The 19417-nt window shown below is 40.3% G+C and overlaps 2 protein-coding genes across 2 annotated transcripts; one reads left to right on the top strand and one right to left on the bottom strand.

Annotated features, from left to right (window-relative positions):
* Nucleotides 1-1329: 1329 nt before the first annotated feature.
* Nucleotides 1330-6693, bottom strand: LOC149219525 (uncharacterized). Its single transcript, XM_089386848.1, has 7 exons — nt 6532-6693; nt 4120-4762; nt 3785-3959; nt 3029-3454; nt 2691-2912; nt 2287-2600; nt 1330-1964 (listed from the first exon to the last, which is right to left on the bottom strand). Exons 1-7 carry the CDS (start codon nt 6691-6693, stop codon nt 1330-1332), a joined length of 2577 nt encoding a protein of 858 aa, XP_089242974.1.
* A 7715-nt stretch (nt 6694-14408) lies between these two features.
* LOC149219524 (putative trehalase) lies at nt 14409-17218 on the top strand. The gene is made up of 6 exons (XM_089382612.1): nt 14409-14521; nt 14832-15026; nt 15145-15232; nt 16292-16391; nt 16481-16694; nt 16826-17218. The coding sequence occupies exons 2-6, from the start codon at nt 14832-14834 to the stop codon at nt 16910-16912; spliced, it is 684 nt and encodes a 227-aa protein (XP_089238738.1). The 5' UTR covers nt 14409-14521; the 3' UTR covers nt 16913-17218.
* Nucleotides 17219-19417: the final 2199 nt, after the last annotated feature.

Raw genomic sequence — 19417 nt, 5'->3', positions numbered from 1 at the left:
TTAGATACAGACTCCAGACTGGGCAATTTGACCACCTTAGTTTTTGGTTCTGAGAAAATTATCGTTGCCATGCAAATTAAATAGAAAAGACCGACACAATGTTTGTGATTAGACCATTTAACTAATTAATATAGTAACTTTCACCACTCGGTCCCAACCATGGCAACAATGAAGACGACTGAGCTGGACCTGACTCAGATGATGCAAAACTGTAAAAGGAGGGTGGAATTTATGGGTAATTATGGTGCTATGATGGCAAAACCTTAGAAGTTGATGACAAATTGTCCCAGGGATATTACGAGAATGATTTAGCCCAAATTCGAACTAACACATTCGAACTAACACAGGGAATTATTGCTTAATTATTATGGATACGACAACTGACACATGTGACTCCCTGACCACAAGCAATTGCAGCGGGGTGAAAATACTTCCGCAACTAAAAGAACTGACGAAAGTTTATTCTTGACCGAATTTGACTGGAACAACTGACCAACTAAGTTAACTGACGCAACTGATATACTACAAAGGACTGACTAACTCTACCTAAACCTACCTACGATCCCCTTTCGGAGATTCAATCAATTTGGTGCAGAATTGTTCGAGCCATGGAAAGGTTTCAGGTGTGCACCATTCACCCATCTCAACAGTAAAACACCATCCAATTGTGCAAGCTTGACAACTCCTAATTCTTTCACTTCTGCAACAATGAAGGGTCCCAACCAATGCATTTGTAGCTTCCCAGGAAACTTTAAGAATTTACTGTTGTATAGCAAAACATGTCCTCCAACTGTAAAGGATTTCTGCTTGATATGCCTGTCATGCCATGCCTTCTGCCTCTGCTTTTCGACAATTTGGTGGAAATCTGCCAAAAACCTAGCCTCGTCTAGTTCCCAAAGCATTGAAGAGGTTGGCAGTGCACAATGAAGAGGTTGGAGATGGTAAACTTGGTAGGTACTACAACTTCTCATCCATATACTAACTGGAAGGGCGTATACTTGTGTAAGCACTTGACAGTTGTACGATAGACCCATAGTGTAGCTGACACCCGCTCATCCCAATCGTCTCTGTTGGCCAAGCATATCTTGGTGAGTCCCCTCTCTAAGATTTGGTTAAAAGCTTCCACAGTACCGTTTACTTGAGGGTGGGGCTGCTCTTATTGTGCTATATCATAAAATTCTGTAATAATGAGGCCACTGTTTCATTAATGAAATGGGTCCCCTGGTCACTGGTGAGGCTTTGGGGGCACCCAAATTGGGTGTTGATATTCTCAAAAATGATTCTGGTGGCAATGTCTGCAGTGCAATCTTTGAATGTTGCTGCCTTAGGTCATCTGGTAAGGTACTTTGTGGCGGTGATAATATATCTGGTGTGGGAGTGGTGTGCCGATGGGTTAATAGGTCCTACAAAGTTGATTGCCCATTTCTCAAAAGCCTGTAGTGCTCGTAATAGTTGCAAAGGCAGTTCATCCCAGTGTGATGACTTTCCAACCCTTTGGCAAATGTCACACCTCTTGGCGTATTCCTTTGCATCTTGGAAAACTGTGGGCCACCAGAGTCCCACCTGCAACACTTTCCTTGCGGTGGCCTTCCCCCCAACATGCCCACATGCAACTCCTGAATGACACTCCCACAATACATCCTGTTTCTCATGATCAAGAACACATCTTTGCAATATCTGATCAAGTTCCAACTTGTACAACTGTCCTGTGATCAACTGGTAATCTGTAGTGCGAACCACCATGCGCCTTCGCTGTGTCGTTGTGTAGCACTTTGGGCATTTACCTGTGGCTAGAAATACTGCAATATCCTCCAAGTCGTCTGGTATGGCTTCGACTCGAAACAGGTCAACATCTGGTAGTTGATCATTTATTGATCCTCCAATTTCGCTTGACTCTAACCGAGAAGGGTGATCGGGGCCTACGTTCAGTCTTCCTGGCTTGATAATTACTTCAAATGTGAACTCTTGGAACAACAGAAGCCATCTTCAAATCCTTCCTTCGAGTATGGACTTATTCACCAAGTATTTCAGGGTAGAATGATCAATGAAGAATTTGAACGGATCCCCCAGGAGATAGTGCCAAAAATTTTGTAGTGAATATACCATCGCAAGCACTTTGCGCTCAGTGGTGGTATAATTCTTTTTTGTCGTGGATAATTTTCTGCTAGCAAAGTAGGGGTGATCAAGATTTCCATCTCCGGGCTAAGCCAGGACAACCCCCAAGGCGATACTCGATGTGGACATGGAATTGCTTGTTCCAATCTAGATAAACTAGGATTGGTGCACTTGCTAGTTTTTCCTTCAGCACATTAAAAACAACTTCACATTCATTTGACCATGTAAACCTTTTAGTTTTCTTCAATAACTTCTCCAGTGGCGCAGTAATTGAAGCATAGTTGCAGATGAACCTCCTATAATATCCTGTGTGACCAAGGGTGGATCTCAGTTGTTTAACAGTTGTTGGCGGCCCCATATTCAAAATCACTGCGACCTTAGTAGGATCAACACATACTCCATCTTTGCAGACTATATGGCCCAGAAGTGTCCCGAAAGGGACAACGAATATGCACTTTTTCAGGTTTAGGGAAATTTGCAGCTGTCTACAATGGTCAAACATCACTCAGAGCAAATTGGAATGCTTCTTTAGCAAACTGTAGATGGTCCAGTCATCCATGTAAACTTCTAGAAACCTGTGAATATAATCCCTGAAAGCAGCAATTACAATTCTTGAGAATACTGCTGGTGCATTCTTGAGTCCAAAAGGCATAACATGGTATGCATAGGATCCCCATTTAGTGGTGAATGTGGTTTTCTTCTTGTCTTCCTCCGCAATCCAGACTTGATGGTAACCAAAGAATCCATCTGTAAACGAGTAAGCTTCGTTTCCTGCCACATTGTCTAGAACTTCGTCACTGAATGGGGTAGGGAAGGGGTCATGAACACAGACATTGTTCAGACTGCGGAAATCCATGCAGACCCGAATTTCTTCAGTGTCCTTTTTCCCTGTATAACAATTGGACTGACCCACTCAGCCTCGTCGATTGGGAATATAAGCCCTGCCGCCAACATTTTATCTATCTCCTTCTTCACTTTCTCTTTGACTCTTAGATTTAGCCTATATGGTTGATGTTTCACTGGCTTTGCATCAGGTTTAAGCACAATCTTCATCTCCCCTAACTCTCCCTTGATCCCCTTAAGCTTCAGGAGATCAAAGATTTCCTTGGTACTTTTCACATCCCAATAATCTCCTATTGAGGCTAGCTTCGAGTTCTCATTAGTGTCGATGTTATGTTTCCACAACTTCAAAGGTAGTAATTGCGGACTATTGGTTACAGGCCCATCTTCAACACTCTGTTCCCCCTCAGTTTCCTTGAATGTTAGATGTCTCAATTCCTCCAAGTCATCCTCATCCGGCTCCTGTTCGATCTTTCCACAAGCTACACCTTCATGGAATCTGGATTCATATAGATGCTCAAGGGTGTCCTGGTCTATAAATCCCTCTGTCAACTATCCTGCTGTGAGCAGAACTTGTTTAATGGGTTGCAAAGTAGTCGCGATTCATTCATCACCATTGGTAAAGGAAAAATCTCTGATAAATTGAGTTGCCATACAATCCCAATCAGCAGTCTGTCTCCTTATCTCTTCCTTTACGTATCATGCCTTCGGAAATGTCCCTAGGGTGTGTATAAATCTATGCACCCATAAGTCCTTTGGAAGCCCTTCCCTGATCCAGTTGGCCTTACAATCTTGTAGGTGTTGCCGAGGGTCGGAGCTCCCCCTGTACTTAATGAAGTTTTGTGGGTAATCCTCTGAATGCCCAAATCTGACTCTCATCGTTATCTTAATCTCCTGCCATTCCTTGAGATGGTTGCGGTGAGATCCCCACCACCTTGTTGGTGTCGCTTGTAAGGTGACATCCAGTAAGGGCACTTTGTGTTCTTCAGAGATAGTTGCATCAACTATATTAAGAAAATCATTAACCAAGTCCATGCCATTGAAAATAGGGAATTCTCGTACCTCAGTACCAACCCAATTGATACGATGGATCGTGGCGCAACTCCTGATTTTGATCTCATACCCTCCTTGTTGCTAGTCATCCCAAGTGGCCTCAGAGCCGACCTCTGCTCTGAATGCTCCTCCATCTGATCGATCCCTTTGCCGTCAGATTGATATAGTCTTCTCTTCTTCTTGCTCTCAGTCGGTACAGCTGATCCAACAACTCAGGTTCTTCCCTGTTATCTGCCGACTCAGTGAACCTTGGTCCTTGGTATGGGTCTAGGGGTTGGATCACTCTAACTCCCTCCACTTCAAATGTCATCAACTCCTTTAGATCAATTATCATGTAATTCTCAAAGGCCCAGTCTATTCCAAGCAATGTCGGATAGGGGTCTTTGTCCCCCATAATGTCTATTACTTCAAAGTCAACATAAGTTTTCACCCCTGCTATGTCAACTTCTACGTCCTCCAACCTTCCAACCAGAAGGATACAATATTGATTTTCCATACGTAGTTGAATTGGAGAAAACACCAACTTCGGCCTTCCCAGGGCTTCCCAAGTTTTTCTTGGTAGGATATTCACATCTGAGCCCAGATCCAACATTGTATCCTTGATCTGGAAGCCCACAATCTGAGCATCAATCCATAACTCCCTTCCCCGTTCTCTTCTTGTTCCTTTGCACCCTCCGAGAGTGTCTCTCAGTAAGTTGGCAAAAATGACTCCTTCCTCGGCCGCTCCATCCTTGAAAGCAGATTTAAGACTTTCCTGCAAGTATCCGAGCATTTGATCATCATTCAAAATTTACAAAAATAGTCTGAACCATTCTGCTATGGGTTGAGCATTGGATTGTGGTAGGTTCGGGCTCCTAGCTTTTGAAAATCCTGGCTGTTCTCCTTGGGGTTCACCGCTTAAAGTCAATTTGTTAAAAGTCTCTGCGACTTCTTTGTAGTACCGCTTTTGCTGTTCAGAATCATATGAGCATTTTGGGGAGGCCAGTTTTATGATTCTGGGCTGTTCAGTGGCTCCAACGTCAGCTCCAGTCTTCTTCCCTCCACGGGTGACTATGTTGATGTTTGAGAGGGAGCTGTCTCCGATAACCTTGGTTTAGCATTGATTAAATTTGCTCCCCTTTGGCAGTTGCGCTCTTCCCATCTAGTGATCAGCTCTAGACAATCTTCCATTGCATGTGTTAACCCTTCACTGAGAGCACCAAGGTCTTCTGGGTAGCGGGCAATCTCTTGCAACATGCCCCTCCTGATCACAGTTGTAGCAATGAACCAGACCTCTGCGTCTTGTTCTTCCCCCCCTTGTTCCTCTGTCTCCTCGTCCTCAAGGAGTCTCATTGATTCGATAAGCCGTTAGATCCAATCGATCAGCTAAGGCGTCCAACGCTCTACACTGATCAATATGGTGAGTTGGCGAAACACTAAATTCACAAAAAGTGTTGTTTGGAACATTGGAACACTTCTGCAACATTGGACAGAGATGAGGGAGATGCCCATATGTTTTGCATATTTCGCAATACTCGGTTGGTGCTGCATTTTCCTGGTTTGGAAATGCATGAAACTGATTGTGCCCTGTGTAGAGACCTTGCATTCTGATATGCGGAACCCCTGCGGTGGGTAAAGATGTGGATGGCCCCGCCAGTGCAGAGGGATTGCTCGGGCCTCGCAACCTTACACACTCCGCAGCATGGTGCCCCTTGAGAAGGCAGTTGGTACACCATACATGCGGTCGTGCAGGTCGTGCCGGTTGCAATTCCCTTAGCTTCTTTGTCAGATCTGCAATTTGATGCTGCAGACCTAATATAGAGGGGTCATGTGAGGCTGCTCTCCCCCAGTATTCATGTGGGTATCCAGCCATAGCCTCGATTCGAGTCGCCTGCTCTAGGGCGTCTTGCAGAGTATCAATTTTCTACTGAGTCAACGACTTGAGAGTAAGGGTAATAATGTTTTAATGAACCAATCCTATTGATGATTGGAGTCAATCGGGTAGCTCAGCTTGCCAATCGCATCCTTAAACCTCTACATTAGTTCCCAGATAGTTAACCCTTCCCGCTGCTTGATTTTCCATAACTCAGACAACCCCTGCTGGTTGGTCTAGGGAAGCTTAAATTCTTGAACAAACTCCTGTTTGACTTCATCTACCATTGGATTCTGTTGTAATGTAGACCATTTGATGAACCATCTCAATGCCCTCTCCCGAAGAGTGGTTTGGAATTCAATCAACTTTATAGTATCCGGGGTCTGGCGAGCCCTCCAGATGGCTTCGCATAAGTACTAGTGTTGCTCTACATCCTCATTCCCTCTTCCAGAGAACTTGGGATATCGAGTAAAGGATCTCGCCATGCTTGATTGACTTTGTGGGAGGAGTATAAATCCCTGAGAACTAGGTTGTGATGAACCTTGGAGACCTGTACTACTATTACTATTTTTACTGCTACTGGTACCAGCCTTGTAGGTAGTGTGCACATTGTGAACCTTTATGAATTTGATTAACTTAGACAAAAATTGATCAGGGTTGTGATAAAGTACCAGGGGAAGGTTGGGGAAGATACTACTTGAGCTGCGGGGAGGCAAATCATTACTCATGGGGGACACATCATTCTCAGAAAACAATCTTCTCATGGTGAAGTGCATGTCATCATCCGGGCCTTCCTTGGGGCCTATGAAGCCCATTCCATCTAATGTTCCCATCTCTGCTGGCAGAGTGGGGTCCCTGTGACTTCTCTGACTCACTACTGCTATGGTTGTCTCTACTCTTCCTGATGGGCCAACCTCCACTCTATCTCTATCCCCACTGCTCCACAACTTCAACCGACTTCCTTCTCTTTCTCTCTCCTGGATTTCCTAACACTGTTCCTGCTTGGTGTAGCTCTTTCTGTCTTATATCGATCTCCCTTAGAGCTCTCTCCCGCCATTTTTCAGCTATCTGCGTTCTCCTTTGTGCCCTCAAATCTATGGCCCTCCAGAAGTCATTTGCATCCATTTCTTCAATGCTAAGTTGCAGGAAACGCAGGGTAGGAGGCCGTTTCCGTACGGAAACGGAAACGAAACCCTGAAACGCATGTGGTACGGCCGTGAAACGCGTTTCCGGCCGTACTGGCACATTTCTCGATGCGGAAACGTGGCCAGTATGGCTGGAAATGCGTTTCATGGCCGTACGACGCACGTTTCCACTTGTAACTTGTGTTTTTTTTTAATTTTTTTTTTTTTTTTTTGTTTTCTAATTTATTATTAGGTTTTCCTAATGACTTCTAGTTGCTTCTAGATGCCTGTCTAAAGTTATAAAAGTGAACTTTTGCCCTAGTGTTGATATGCAGTTCATCAGGAAGTTTGAGGCATATGCAGTTCATGGTAATGTTAAATTCTTAATTTTCATCCTTTTACTTAAATTTTTAACATTACCATGAAATGACTCAGGATGTTTGAAATTGGTTTTGCCCTCATTGGATTTCATATGGAGAAAGTAGAATTTTAGATCTCACTCAAAATCTAGCAGACTTATCTGTTTTTCAGGATTTCAGGATTGGGGGGATTGCAATGTTTCCATTGGATTTTATCATGTACTAGGGTACGGAACTTGTATTTAATCAAGAGAACCAAGCCCTCTATGCAGGGGAGACTCCCAATAATCAAGAGCATGTAGGGTACTAGGGTATGAAACTTGTATTTAATCAAGAGCATTAAGGTCGTTCGACTATGTAGGAGGAGACTCCCAATCAAGCACAAGACAAGAAATTAGAAATTTCTCGTGGCTGATTTTGGATATTTCTATTTTCATTATGTGATCATTCATGATTAAATGTTATGTAAATTTAGAGACTTATAGATTATGCATTGACAATTGACAATTTTATCATAATGTAATAAATTAGAATGTATCATATATGCTTTATGATTGCACATATTTATTAAATGTCCTAATATATATATATTCGCATTTCCCCGTTTCCAAAATTTGGGGAGGTCGCGTTTCGCATCGATTCCCGTTTCAGAAACTCGTACCCGTTTCCCCGTTTCGTGCAACCTTGCTTCAATGTTTTCATAGCTCCCTGCTAGGTAGCATCCCTCCCTTTAGGTCCTTCCCCTAGTACCAGGCTTTTACGCTGCCATGGGTTGGTTCTAGAACACCAACAAGTTTTCTTCCACCATCAAAACCTTAACCCACATCGAAATTTCCCTTAGTAGTCTTCCCCGTAACCCCGACTTGAACACGACCTCAACCTTAGAGAAGGATCAATGATTTCTGTAGCAAACTCAATAGTATATCCCTCTAATGTGGTCTGCACCCATAAATATACAACTTGCATAAGATTCGTGTCAAGCCGATGTAGCTCAACAAGATCTTCTTAAGTCTAGGTACGGTGAGATCGGTTCTGCCCGTTGGTCTTTTCCTTTATTTGCAATCTTTGCAACTAATTGTAGAGCTATTCTGGGAAATTGCACCAGAAGATCTCGTATTGATCGCTTGTAGGTTTTGTGTATAGGATTTCTTCCTTCAGCCGCTTCACACTTTGAGAATGGAGTTGAGCTTGTTGAGAAGCAAACTGATCTACTTGTTCATGCCACTAATCTTGCAGCTCCTTAAAGATCCTCGACACCATATTCCAAACCCCTTTTGAAATTTTCAAGTCCCGACAACGGAACCATTTGTTGGCAGAAAAATAATTGAGGCCTCGAGTTCAAGCATAGGGGCCAACAAAGGCTCTGTCGTAGTCTAGCACAACGCTGACATTTTCACCTTATTCAGGATGAATAAGGCGTCTCACCTGAGGCGTGTCGTGACCTTAGTTAGTTAAGGGGCTGGAATCCAGTGTCGGAATGAACCACATGGAGGTTATCAATACCCAATAAACTCCGAACTATAACAGTTAGAGACCCAACCATAATAGATCAAGTGCACATAGAGAAGTAATATCACACAGGTACAAGCATATTAAAATTTTGAAAAAGCCACATAAGACCATACACAAAGGTACTCATGTATCCTTGTAATCTCTTCTTCTATTAAATCCCACAACATTACAACAATTTCATCTGGCTCGAAGGCCTCATAGACATAACAAGAAAACTAACATGATAGAGCAATACATAAACAAGATAATAAGGAACAGAGTGGGCTCGAACAGCTCCGCAACAATATTTCAATATACTCTCCGTCTCCCTCCTCTCTTGACTTTCCCCTTGACCTTCTTAAACCCTGTGCTCGCTTGGACTGCTACATCTCCCTCGGATGCTTTGCCCTTTTCCTCTTTCAAATGCCTCTGTTGCTCAGTTGCATCCGCTTCCTCGGCTGTCGATGTTCCTCCCAACTCGGCTATGACTGCCTACGTTTGGGTTTCTCTGGCCATCCTTCTGCAACTGCTGGTCTTTGTCGGGTCCCTTCTTCTTCTCCAGCTGTCTCCTTCGCTACTTTCCAACGGTTATCTCTGGGCAAAATATGGTCAGCCTCCAAATCTGTCAAACTTGGTTCTCAAAATGAGGGACCCAACAATATCATAAAGGATAATAATAATAATATTGATGATTAAGTTGAAATTGAACTATTAGGATTGATTAATGATAAGTTAAGTGATTTTCATTCAACTATACTTGATTACCAATTGATGTAAGGTGATTTACTATTTTTGGAAGGTCATACTTGATATGCGAGTTATGACTTTCTATTTTTAGAAAGTCACTCCAAAATTGTCAGAAATGAGATTTTATTTAAGGAAATTCATCTCTGAGCTGCCAATTTTCAATACACTCAACCTAATTTCAGCTCTCTGTTCTCCTCAACAACCTTCACTTCACTCAGCCCATGCAACACTTGTCTTCTGCTCATTTTGACCACTCTCCATCGACTTCTCTTCTCTCATCCTGCATACAGTCTACACAATCAACAACTCTCGACCTTCATGCTCCTCATGCTCTCTTAGCGTTTCTTTGCAACACATACTCACACAAAGCACTCCTTGCTCACTGAGCAATGTCCATTCATCTCTCAATAATGTTGCAGACCCCTCATTTGCACTATTGCAATCTTGTGTTTTGTTCAACTGATACAGAGGGATCGATACTGGAACTTCTATGCATCACTCTACAGTCTGCCCAAGAGCATACCTAAATATGGATTGCCATTTTGCTGTTGTGTCCTTTTACTCAGTTACTGTAGTTGCATTAATCAGAGAATGGGATTTGTTGTGTTTTTCCATGCTGAGAATTGAACCACATATGTTGGTTTGAAATGTTGATACAACCAATACTTATGCGATGGATCTAGAAACAAATTCTACACTCAAAGAACCCCTTAATTAAATTCCGCCTGTTCAATCACGGAACACTAGTAAGACTCTCCATTGTAGCTCTTTAAGGCTCATAGGGCTCAAGATGTACTTCAACATGGCTCTCCGAGCTTGGTTTGTACTTCAAACTCCTAAGGCCATTTTTCTCATTGAATTCTTCGTGGCGTGAGGAACACTCAGGTATGACTTGTTCTTTTCGGCCTTGGCAATTCATTAATTCTCTATGTAAATTGTGGCCCTCTCAGCCTTAATTCTCTATTCTGTCTCACCATCACTATAATAGAATTAATTTAAGGGAATGAGCTTCTACAGCACGCCATTAGAGATCATAAATTCTTGTATGACTCTCCTTGCTTGTAACTCTTTCACTGTACAAATGTTGTGCTCTGAGATGGTTCATCATTCTGTGGATAGAGCTTCGTTATGTGTTCTGCAAATCGTGGTCCTCACGGCCTTGTCTCCTTGTCGAAGCCATTAATTGTAGTTTTGCCATATTCAGAACAACGTCGACCCCTTTAATCTAGCCCCCTTTATGCATGTGATCAGGTGATGTAATCACAGGGCAACAATTGTCAACACTTATATTACTTGGCTGCCCTGGCTCCTTCAATACTCAGCTCTTTAGTGTAGGTGACCAAGTGTTGAGACCACGGGCCAAAGGTAGAGGTGCTTAAATCTTCTTCTGCTCAGGACTTGCACACCCTTAGCACTTTGGCACTTTCATATATATATATATATATATATATATGTCCACAGGCTAGAACCAACAACTTAACCACAAAAGGGCTTAACTTGACAACAGAGGTCGAGAGTTGGGGGTTGGCCCACCTTTTTCGCTGTGTGCTTTCACTTGCCCTCCAACTAACCTGGAGGTCGGAGTAGCCCAAGATACCTGACTTTGGGCCATTTATTTGTTTTGGGCCCAAAAACACTTTAACGGGAAAACACCACCAAACAAATTGGCATAGTCTACGACGGAGTGCCACATCATCATGCTGATGTCACTATTCGGCCAATCAGACACTACCATGTGTCCTCTCTCTACTTGTCTATGCTGTCACATGTCTTTGTCGCCGGTGCTGGGTCCCACACAGGTCGAGAGTAAGAGGTTAGGGCATCGATCAAACCATTGCTTCCTGCAGCGAGGACCGATAGGCCGATGGCTTGACTAGGTCAGGGGTCAGGGGCATTTTCTGTTGTCCCACTACCATCTGCCAAATTTGGGGAAACGCCACAATACTGCCAAGTTTGGGTAACATTAAAGGTATCACCAAATTTGGCCCTAAACCTTGACCTCTCATCCTGCAACTTTGACCTTCTATAACTTTTAATACTGGAGGCCTTTATCAGAGTTCCACACACAGTTGGAAAGGTCTTTCCGAGCATTATCCAACTGTGTTACTTCCAGGAACATCTGAGATAATATGCCAAGGCAGAAATTCCCTCAAAGCTTGGGCCATCTAATCACCATAGTTATAAGACTTTATAGGTTCTTCACTTAACCTGCTACTATGATTGTTCTCTATTGAAGACTCCAACTACCAGATCTCTGATCATTTCCCTTGGCACGATCATCTTCCCATGCACATCACCGACATGCTATCATCAATGCCAAGTTGCCAACACACTACCATCAGGTTGACATCAATGGCAACATACTGATGCCTCTGCAAATCTAACAATGCCAACATGAATCTACCTGTCTCCAATCAGCCCAAGTTGGACCCACCACCATACTCATTAATGTAGTTTTAACTTCAACAAGGTGACACAACATGATGAAGTTTGAGGCATAACTTGTGTCAGCAACTTTGAGCAACTCCATTTTGGAGTATTTCCGATTTATTGCTTGAGATTGGTGGTGAATTTTATAATCTCCCTAGCCTGCCCTATGACCTCCGTAATCCATTCTGTTGTTGCCTCAATCTCTTCTAAAATCAGATTCAGATTGTGGACAATGCAAGGAGTCCAAAATATGTGATTATATCTATTCTTAACAATTAAGTCTGCAACTTTGCAAACAGGTACATTATCTATGATATCTTGCACCCTATTTGTTCAATAGCAACAATTAAAATTTCAGCAATGAACTTACTATCCTTTACCTCACCCGAACAATCTTTTGCTTTGATGAACACGATTACTTTTGATGATGATGCAATGACATTAATCAATGACTTACGCCTTGTATCAGTCCAACCATCTGAGATAATGGAAAGCTTTGTGCTACCCCATGAGTTACGAATTGGTTTCAAAACATCATCAAGAAGTTGCCTCTCTTTCTTTAGCAAAATTGTTCTGAGTTTTTCATAGTTTGGCCCCTTGTAACCTTGAGGGGCTGTGTTAATCACTCTCACCAAAATTCTGACAATATGAGGATCGAACTACATTAAAAAGGATGCCACAAGCAAAGATGACCCTTGCCACTCTCGAGTCAGCCTCCTCTACCTTGATTATCAAGTATCGTTAACAATCTATTGTCTTTACCTAGATTTGATGACTTGGATAACTCTTCTTCTACTGCTAGTGCCCCGCTCTTTCTTGCTTCGTGAACAATCCTTGGCACAATGCTAGCACCCTTGACCCAACTGAGGATTGCTAGTGCCACCTATGCCAATTTTGCTTCATTGATCCTTCAACCTTTGAGCATCATCTTGCTCTCTCTTGAATGTACCCCTCACCTCTGGATTTCTGCTATGTGTTCACACTTCAATATGCTTTATCTCTTCATGCAAACTGTGGGCCTTCACTCTTTTGTAAGGGCCCTTGAAGGTGCTATCAATTTTGCATAAATTGCACTTCCATTCCCATGTACCACGAGAACCCATTTGCTTGACTTTGGTAACATACCTCCACAAATGATACTATTCTTGCTTTTGTGGTGCACCTTTTTAAAACAAATGCATATATACATCTGTTTATATTAATGCCTAAGAGACCTATTTTAGCCAAAAAAAATATGGAGCTGGAAGCCTTTGCAATTTCTCTAATGGGGAATTGTTCCTAGTTAGCAATTTGTGTGAGTGAATATAATAGAAACAATAAAAGTGAAAAAGATAACCAACTTGGAACATTCCGAGGACAAAATTTAAAGTTTTGAACGTTCTCAGTATAATGATATGAGGCCAATATCTGAATTAATTGAAGATTGTACTGTGATGGACTTAATTTTGAGTCTCAAAACATATCTACATGACAATTTGATAAGCAGGGTACACACTTACCATGGCAGAAAGCCGCTTAAAGATATGCAAAACCTTGTCTAACCATGACTAAAATAAGTTGGCAGACAGAAAGCAATCTGAATTTCATGGAAGCTACGCTATTAGAAATTCCACTCCAAGTAGTTGGAAACACGTCTCTGTATTTTTTAAGCATTTCCTTGTACAAACATCTCTGAAACATGACTGAAATGTTTCAGTGGCACTTCAGACTTTTGAAACAATGTATCGGTCTTTTTGCCAGGCATCTCAACTGTTATCAACTGGTTTTTCAACCATTGTGGTTATTTCTGCTGAGGTTTTGGTCACTAAAATTGAAAAAAAAGCATTAGAAAAAACTTTAAAAGGATGCTAACGCTAATTTCTTACAAATCAATTTATAAATTGAGAGTTAGGACTCTTTTAATGTTAACTGTCTTTTTTGGCTTTATTTCCAAATTTGAAATTTATGAATGGTATTCTGAAAGTGTTATGCCCCCTGGTTTCTTTTTCATATGTGTGTGTGTCTGAGAGAGAGACATATCTTAGCCATGTTGTATCTTGATTTTTCCAAAAAATTTCTTGATCTTGTATTTGTATTTGTTCCCATATCTGCATTCTTGTAACTTAGAATGGAAGCTAATCTAGTGATATAAAAGAGGCACATGGATGCAACATTGCCTAATAGTCATTCCAACCAATAAGAAGTGTTTAAATCAATTTTTTTTTGCATATAAAGGTTATGCTATAAAAACTGCTATATTTCATTGTCTCTAGAAATATTGTTTGATTGGTTGTATTGGAAAGATTATGTTTTCCAAAGATTCAAAACTATACCTCTCGCATTTTTTCCATGTTTTTGAATTTATATATGAAGACTTCATATTGGCTTTATGCTAAGCTTGTTAAATTATCATTGAATATGATTTCAACTCGGTGATATTAATCTTTTTGTTTGGCAGTGATAGGAAGAATCTTACAACATTGCATACAACTTCTATTATACCTGTAGATCTGAATGTTTTTTTATTACAGGTAAGCTTTCTCCAGCACAAGGCTTTCCATTTTGAAGCTATTATGAAAAAGATTTATGGCAAACAAACAGTAGGTAGAATAGCAGACATTTTATTCATTTATGACAATGATAAGAAATATTTAGCTTGAAGGCAAAGAGAATCTTCATCATTACCTTTCTAATTTTGTGCTCCAACTTCTTCATAGCTTTAGTCCTCTCTACAGGATATTTTGGATTTACATGCTCAGGTGGTGTATAGAATTCTTATTTGAGATTCATGTGTTGAAGATTGGCCTGTCATAGTTACTCATCACCTTTTTTCTCTTGTAGATGGAACTGAATATAGAGTTCTTTGCAAAAACTCTTGGTGAAAGTTCTATTGCCAAAACTTTCATTAAAGCTTCTAATGCTAGGCATATTGCAATTGACACAATCCTATGGAATGATGAGATGGGCCAGTGGCTTGATTATTGGCTGGATCCACTCAAGTGCGAACACATTCAAGTAAATGATCAGCAGGAAGAGGTTTGTATGGTGAATATGTTAAGATCATGGAGGGCTCCGTGGATGATTTTAGTGTATTGTTTTATGTTTTATGTTTTGCAATTTGCATTGCTCAAGTTTCACAAACTTATACTTGCAGGAAATTTACCTTTGGGATGCAAGCAATCAAAACAAGAACATTTATTCTTCCAACTTTTTCCCATTATGGGTAGAAGCTTTTCATTCAGGTTGTCCTTCTGTCTGTCTCTGTTACTTGTATGAACATGCACAAATCAGTCCAATTTTGTCTGCAAAACTTATACACTGGTAGTCCATATCACATATAGACTCGTGTTCACCCCTTTCAGGAACATGAATTTACTCCAGTTCTCAATGGCTGTATATAAATTTCAAACATAGCTGCTTTTCATAGTCATTTACGTAAGAATTTACGAGATACTTCTGATTCCAGGTTCTCTATTGTATGTCAAATTTGATTCTTTCCTTTGGGCAATGTCAAGAAGAAATAAAATAACTAACAATTTTTTTTAGTTTTTAATTTCGAAGTAATTTTTTTTTTAAATCTTTCACAAAAGATTCTGACATCAGCATATTGGATGCCACTCAACCTACACTACTGTTGGCTATATGGTATATCGGGTCCAACATTTGACATTCAAATGATCTTACACTTTTTGTGCATTTGCTAAATATGACTATGATTACACAGGTAGAATTTGTCACGTCGAATATCTGTTAGTCCAACAGTGGAATTTTAACTTGTCATAAGCAATTACTAGGATAGGTTCTTAAGACAGTGGTGGTTAAGTTCACCATTTTTTCTAGGGGAGAAATGCATCATATATTACGTCGCGGAACAAATAATTACATCAAGGAGCATAGAACAAATAGTTGCATGATAGGGCTGGGAGACTTACAACGTACAAACAACTGGAGAACGAGGAAATATCTGCCATAAAAAGGAAAAAAATGTATGCATATGGGCTTGTGCTCCAAGAGGAATGGACAAAACGTCTCGAGGGAAGACACTAACTTGACTTTGACAAGCAAAGCCAACTGCTACTTAGAAAGCCTTGATTCCCCTAGGCTAGGGGGATGATATCTCGTTAAAACCAGCGTTACCCCAGTGTTTCCACGGAAAACCAATTGTAGTCTACCAATTTGTTTGCCATACAGAGTTGCAGCTGTCCAAAATTCTTTACTTTTAAATTTTACTCTTTATTTTAGTAATTTTCTTGGTTGGTTTGAGGCATGTCTTCTGATATTTAGAAGTCATAATTTTGAAGATGCTACTAGAGTGGAAAAGGTGATTCATAAATTTCGAAGCTCAGGGCTTCTTCAGCCAGCAGGAATCTCAACATCATTGTTGAATACAGGGCAACAATGGTTAGTATTTTGTCCAGACTTCACTGCATATTAATAAATGTCATCAGTCATAAATACCTCACTTTAGCTTTTTAATTATTTATCTACAGGGACTTCCCGAATGGATGGGCTCCATCACAGCATATTATTAGTGAGGGCATAGCAAAACATGAATCTAGAGAAGGAAAACTACTAGCAGAAGACATAGCCCGTAGGTGGCTTAGGACCAATTATGAAACCTTCAAAATTACAGGACAGATGCATGAAAAATATGATGTAGAAGCTTGTGGGAAAATTGGAGGTGGTGGGGAATATACAACCCAGGTATATTGCTAATGGTCCCATTCCTATAAATTGAATGAATTGAGTTCTTTGTCGTATATTTTTATTCCATATGTTTTTATTTGACATTCTCATTTTTGTACCTAATGATGTACCTAATGATGTTGCTGCAGACGGGTTTTGGCTGGTCAAATGGTGTGGTCCTGGCTCTGCTTGAAGAGTTTGGCTGGCCTACAAATATGCCTATTGATTGTAAATAATTAGTAATTTCATCATTCTCACATTGACAGGAACACATGTAAATCACAAAGCTGACAAAATGATAGTGTTTGCACTCCCACTTTATATCTACACTGAAGGTACTCTTTTAGTACCATTGACCTACCTTTGATAATTTTTTTAGACATTAATAGAAGTATCGTATCACAATGATACAGATATGGAGAAATTGGAAATTTTATCATCTTGCTGGCAGATGACAAACATGTACGTATGTATCTTTCTATTAGGCTGAGATGGATATTGTATTTGAACCAGAATTTAATGCATATTGATATTGACTTTTTTATGGTGGCCAAGGATGATATGCAGGGAGAACCTTATTATAATTGTTGCAGCATATGGCCCTCATTGAGTTCTATATGCTAATGACAACACTGGGTGGACAGCATAGGGCCACTTAAATGCATACTTTTCTGCTGCTTAAAAAATAATAATAGTAATAGATCATATGCTTTTAAATCTAGTGTCCATCAATCGTCATATTCATTTCACTCTAATGAAAACTAACATGGAGTAAGAATATTTAGATTTGTTTCCTTTTTGAGCATCTATGGGATTTTCAACTTTTCTTCAATGTTGAATCTTTTGTTAGAAAATCAGAAAGGTAGAAAGATTTTCTTATATTGACAATTACTCGTGATATTCTTATTAGCTTTCTTTATGTTCTTCTCATCAAGCAATTATCAAATCAAAAGGATGAAGATCAATGACACCAGAAGTAGGCACTCAGCTAGGACTAAAACCCCTATGAAGGGGAAAACCCAGTCAACTCTTCCACTAGTAGATTCAAATCAAATTGAGACAATCCAAGACCTTAGACTAGACGAAAAGACTTCCTTCACTCCACAAAGTCAGCCTTCCAAGATGACTAACCAAACTTCAACAATCTCTTCTAGTCAAACAACATCATCCCAACTACAACACAAAATTTCGGCTGTCCAACTTCCAAAATTTCAATCCTGCTGCAAATATGAAATTTCAGCCCCCCTGTAGCAACCTAGAAACTCGCACGTGTGGTAGAAAATAGAGAAATTCGGTTGCTTCTTGTTTGACAAAAGTCTCCTTCTTCTTCGCTACGATATTTCACTCTTCCTTTTCTTCTCCAGCTGCTGCAGATCAAACTTGCTTGTCTTGTGCTCCAAATGAGGTTGAGTTGCTGCCTATATATAGTGTTTCTGGCTCCCTTTGAGGCCGACTTGTCCTTAATGAGGCTTAATTGACTCAATTTATATTAAAATAATTTTTCTTTCTTGATATACAAAGCCCAAGAAGGGTCTATTACATGATGACAATGAATAGGACTCAAGACAGAAGCCCTAGAAGCCTACAATGGAGGCTTTGACCTAGAAATATAATAATAAAGCATGAAACCCATGCTAATATATATATATATATATATATATATATATATTTTTGGCAAATATATTATATTATGACTCAAATACAATTATGAAAACCGACACTAGTTACATGCTTCAACACTCCCTCTCAACTAGGGAGGTATTCATAATTACATATATACATAAGTACATGGAAGATCTCAAAATGATATGATCTATGAAGAGTCACAACACACACAATGCTACATATTAGATACTTGACCAGGGTATCTAACTGAGTGGGACTAATGTGTGTTCCAAGCTTTAGCCACTCTAGGTACCATCAGAGTTTAGTTCTAACACCAACCTATGGATCTAGGTGTGTATCCAAGGTCAAAGCTCCAAGACCAACGCCACCCTCCCTACTTTGGGATCTAGACATCATCACAGTCCGACCAGATGTCCTCCCTAGCATCTTGTCGCCCCAAGATGCTTCATCTCTCCTTATTAATTAAACCAGAGATATCCACCATTCCAAGTATGCTTCAAATGTTCAACCTTCTTATGGAGAAAACTGCACAAACATAACCCCAATTAGTAATAAACTTTCGCTATATATACATATTTAACACAAGCCTTTGGGGTCCTTAATCATTCTAATGTTGCTTAGATCATCATCATATTAAACACATCTCGTTGGAAAATTTCTTCTTTAACTTCTTTAGCAACACCAAAACCAACCTTAGCACTTCTCAACACAACCAAGTCTCTGTTTATGACTTCATCGATCAACCATCTGTAGTGCTTTTAGCTATTCTCTGATTTCATTCTTTCTTCAAGGTCTTTTACTATAGTTGACACAATATGCCCTCCCTCTTAATTGGGGAGATATACAAAAAGTTCTTTCTTCCAACCACACAAGCTCTTTTATTTGTATCATCATATCATCAGAGAAACTTCAACCTTTCAAAGTTTCATTCTTTCAGGAACATCATTCTTTTTTATGGCAACAAGGTCATCTATACATCATTCTTGCAACTTCCTTTATATCATCATCATCATTATTATTATCAAATTATCTTCAATTATGAACATCTTCAACATCTTGAAGATTATGTACTTGCAAATCTTCAACAACAAGTACAACCAAGTACAAGTATATAG

This window comes from Pinus tabuliformis, chromosome Q (genome assembly GCF_031772625.1).
Source record: "Pinus tabuliformis cultivar Carrire ecotype Pingquan chromosome Q, CPIR1, whole genome shotgun sequence".
NCBI classification, from domain to species: Eukaryota; Viridiplantae; Streptophyta; class Pinopsida; order Pinales; family Pinaceae; genus Pinus; species Pinus tabuliformis.
This window is presented reverse-complemented; position numbering and strand designations above follow the sequence as displayed.

What these genes read in the sequence shown, in the direction of transcription:
- LOC149219525 (XM_089386848.1), bottom strand. Translation starts at nt 6,693, where the DNA reads ATGGGAACATTAGATGGAATGGGCTTCATAGGCCCCAAGGAAGGCCCG. An exon ending in TCTTCCCCAACCTTCCCCTG is followed by an intron (nt 4,763 to 6,531) that starts GTACTTTATCAC and finishes GGATACTTGCAG; the next exon opens with GAAAGTCTTAAATCTGCTTT. An exon ending in TACCCACAAAACTTCATTAA is followed by an intron (nt 3,455 to 3,784) that starts GTACAGGGGGAG and finishes ATATGAATCCAG; the next exon opens with ATTCCATGAAGGTGTAGCTT.
- LOC149219524 (XM_089382612.1), top strand. Translation starts at nt 14,832, where the DNA reads ATGGAACTGAATATAGAGTTCTTTGCAAAAACTCTTGGTGAAAGTTCT. An exon ending in TAAATGATCAGCAGGAAGAG is followed by an intron (nt 15,027 to 15,144) that starts GTTTGTATGGTG and finishes TTATACTTGCAG; the next exon opens with GAAATTTACCTTTGGGATGC. An exon ending in GTGGGGAATATACAACCCAG is followed by an intron (nt 16,695 to 16,825) that starts GTATATTGCTAA and finishes ATGTTGCTGCAG; the next exon opens with ACGGGTTTTGGCTGGTCAAA.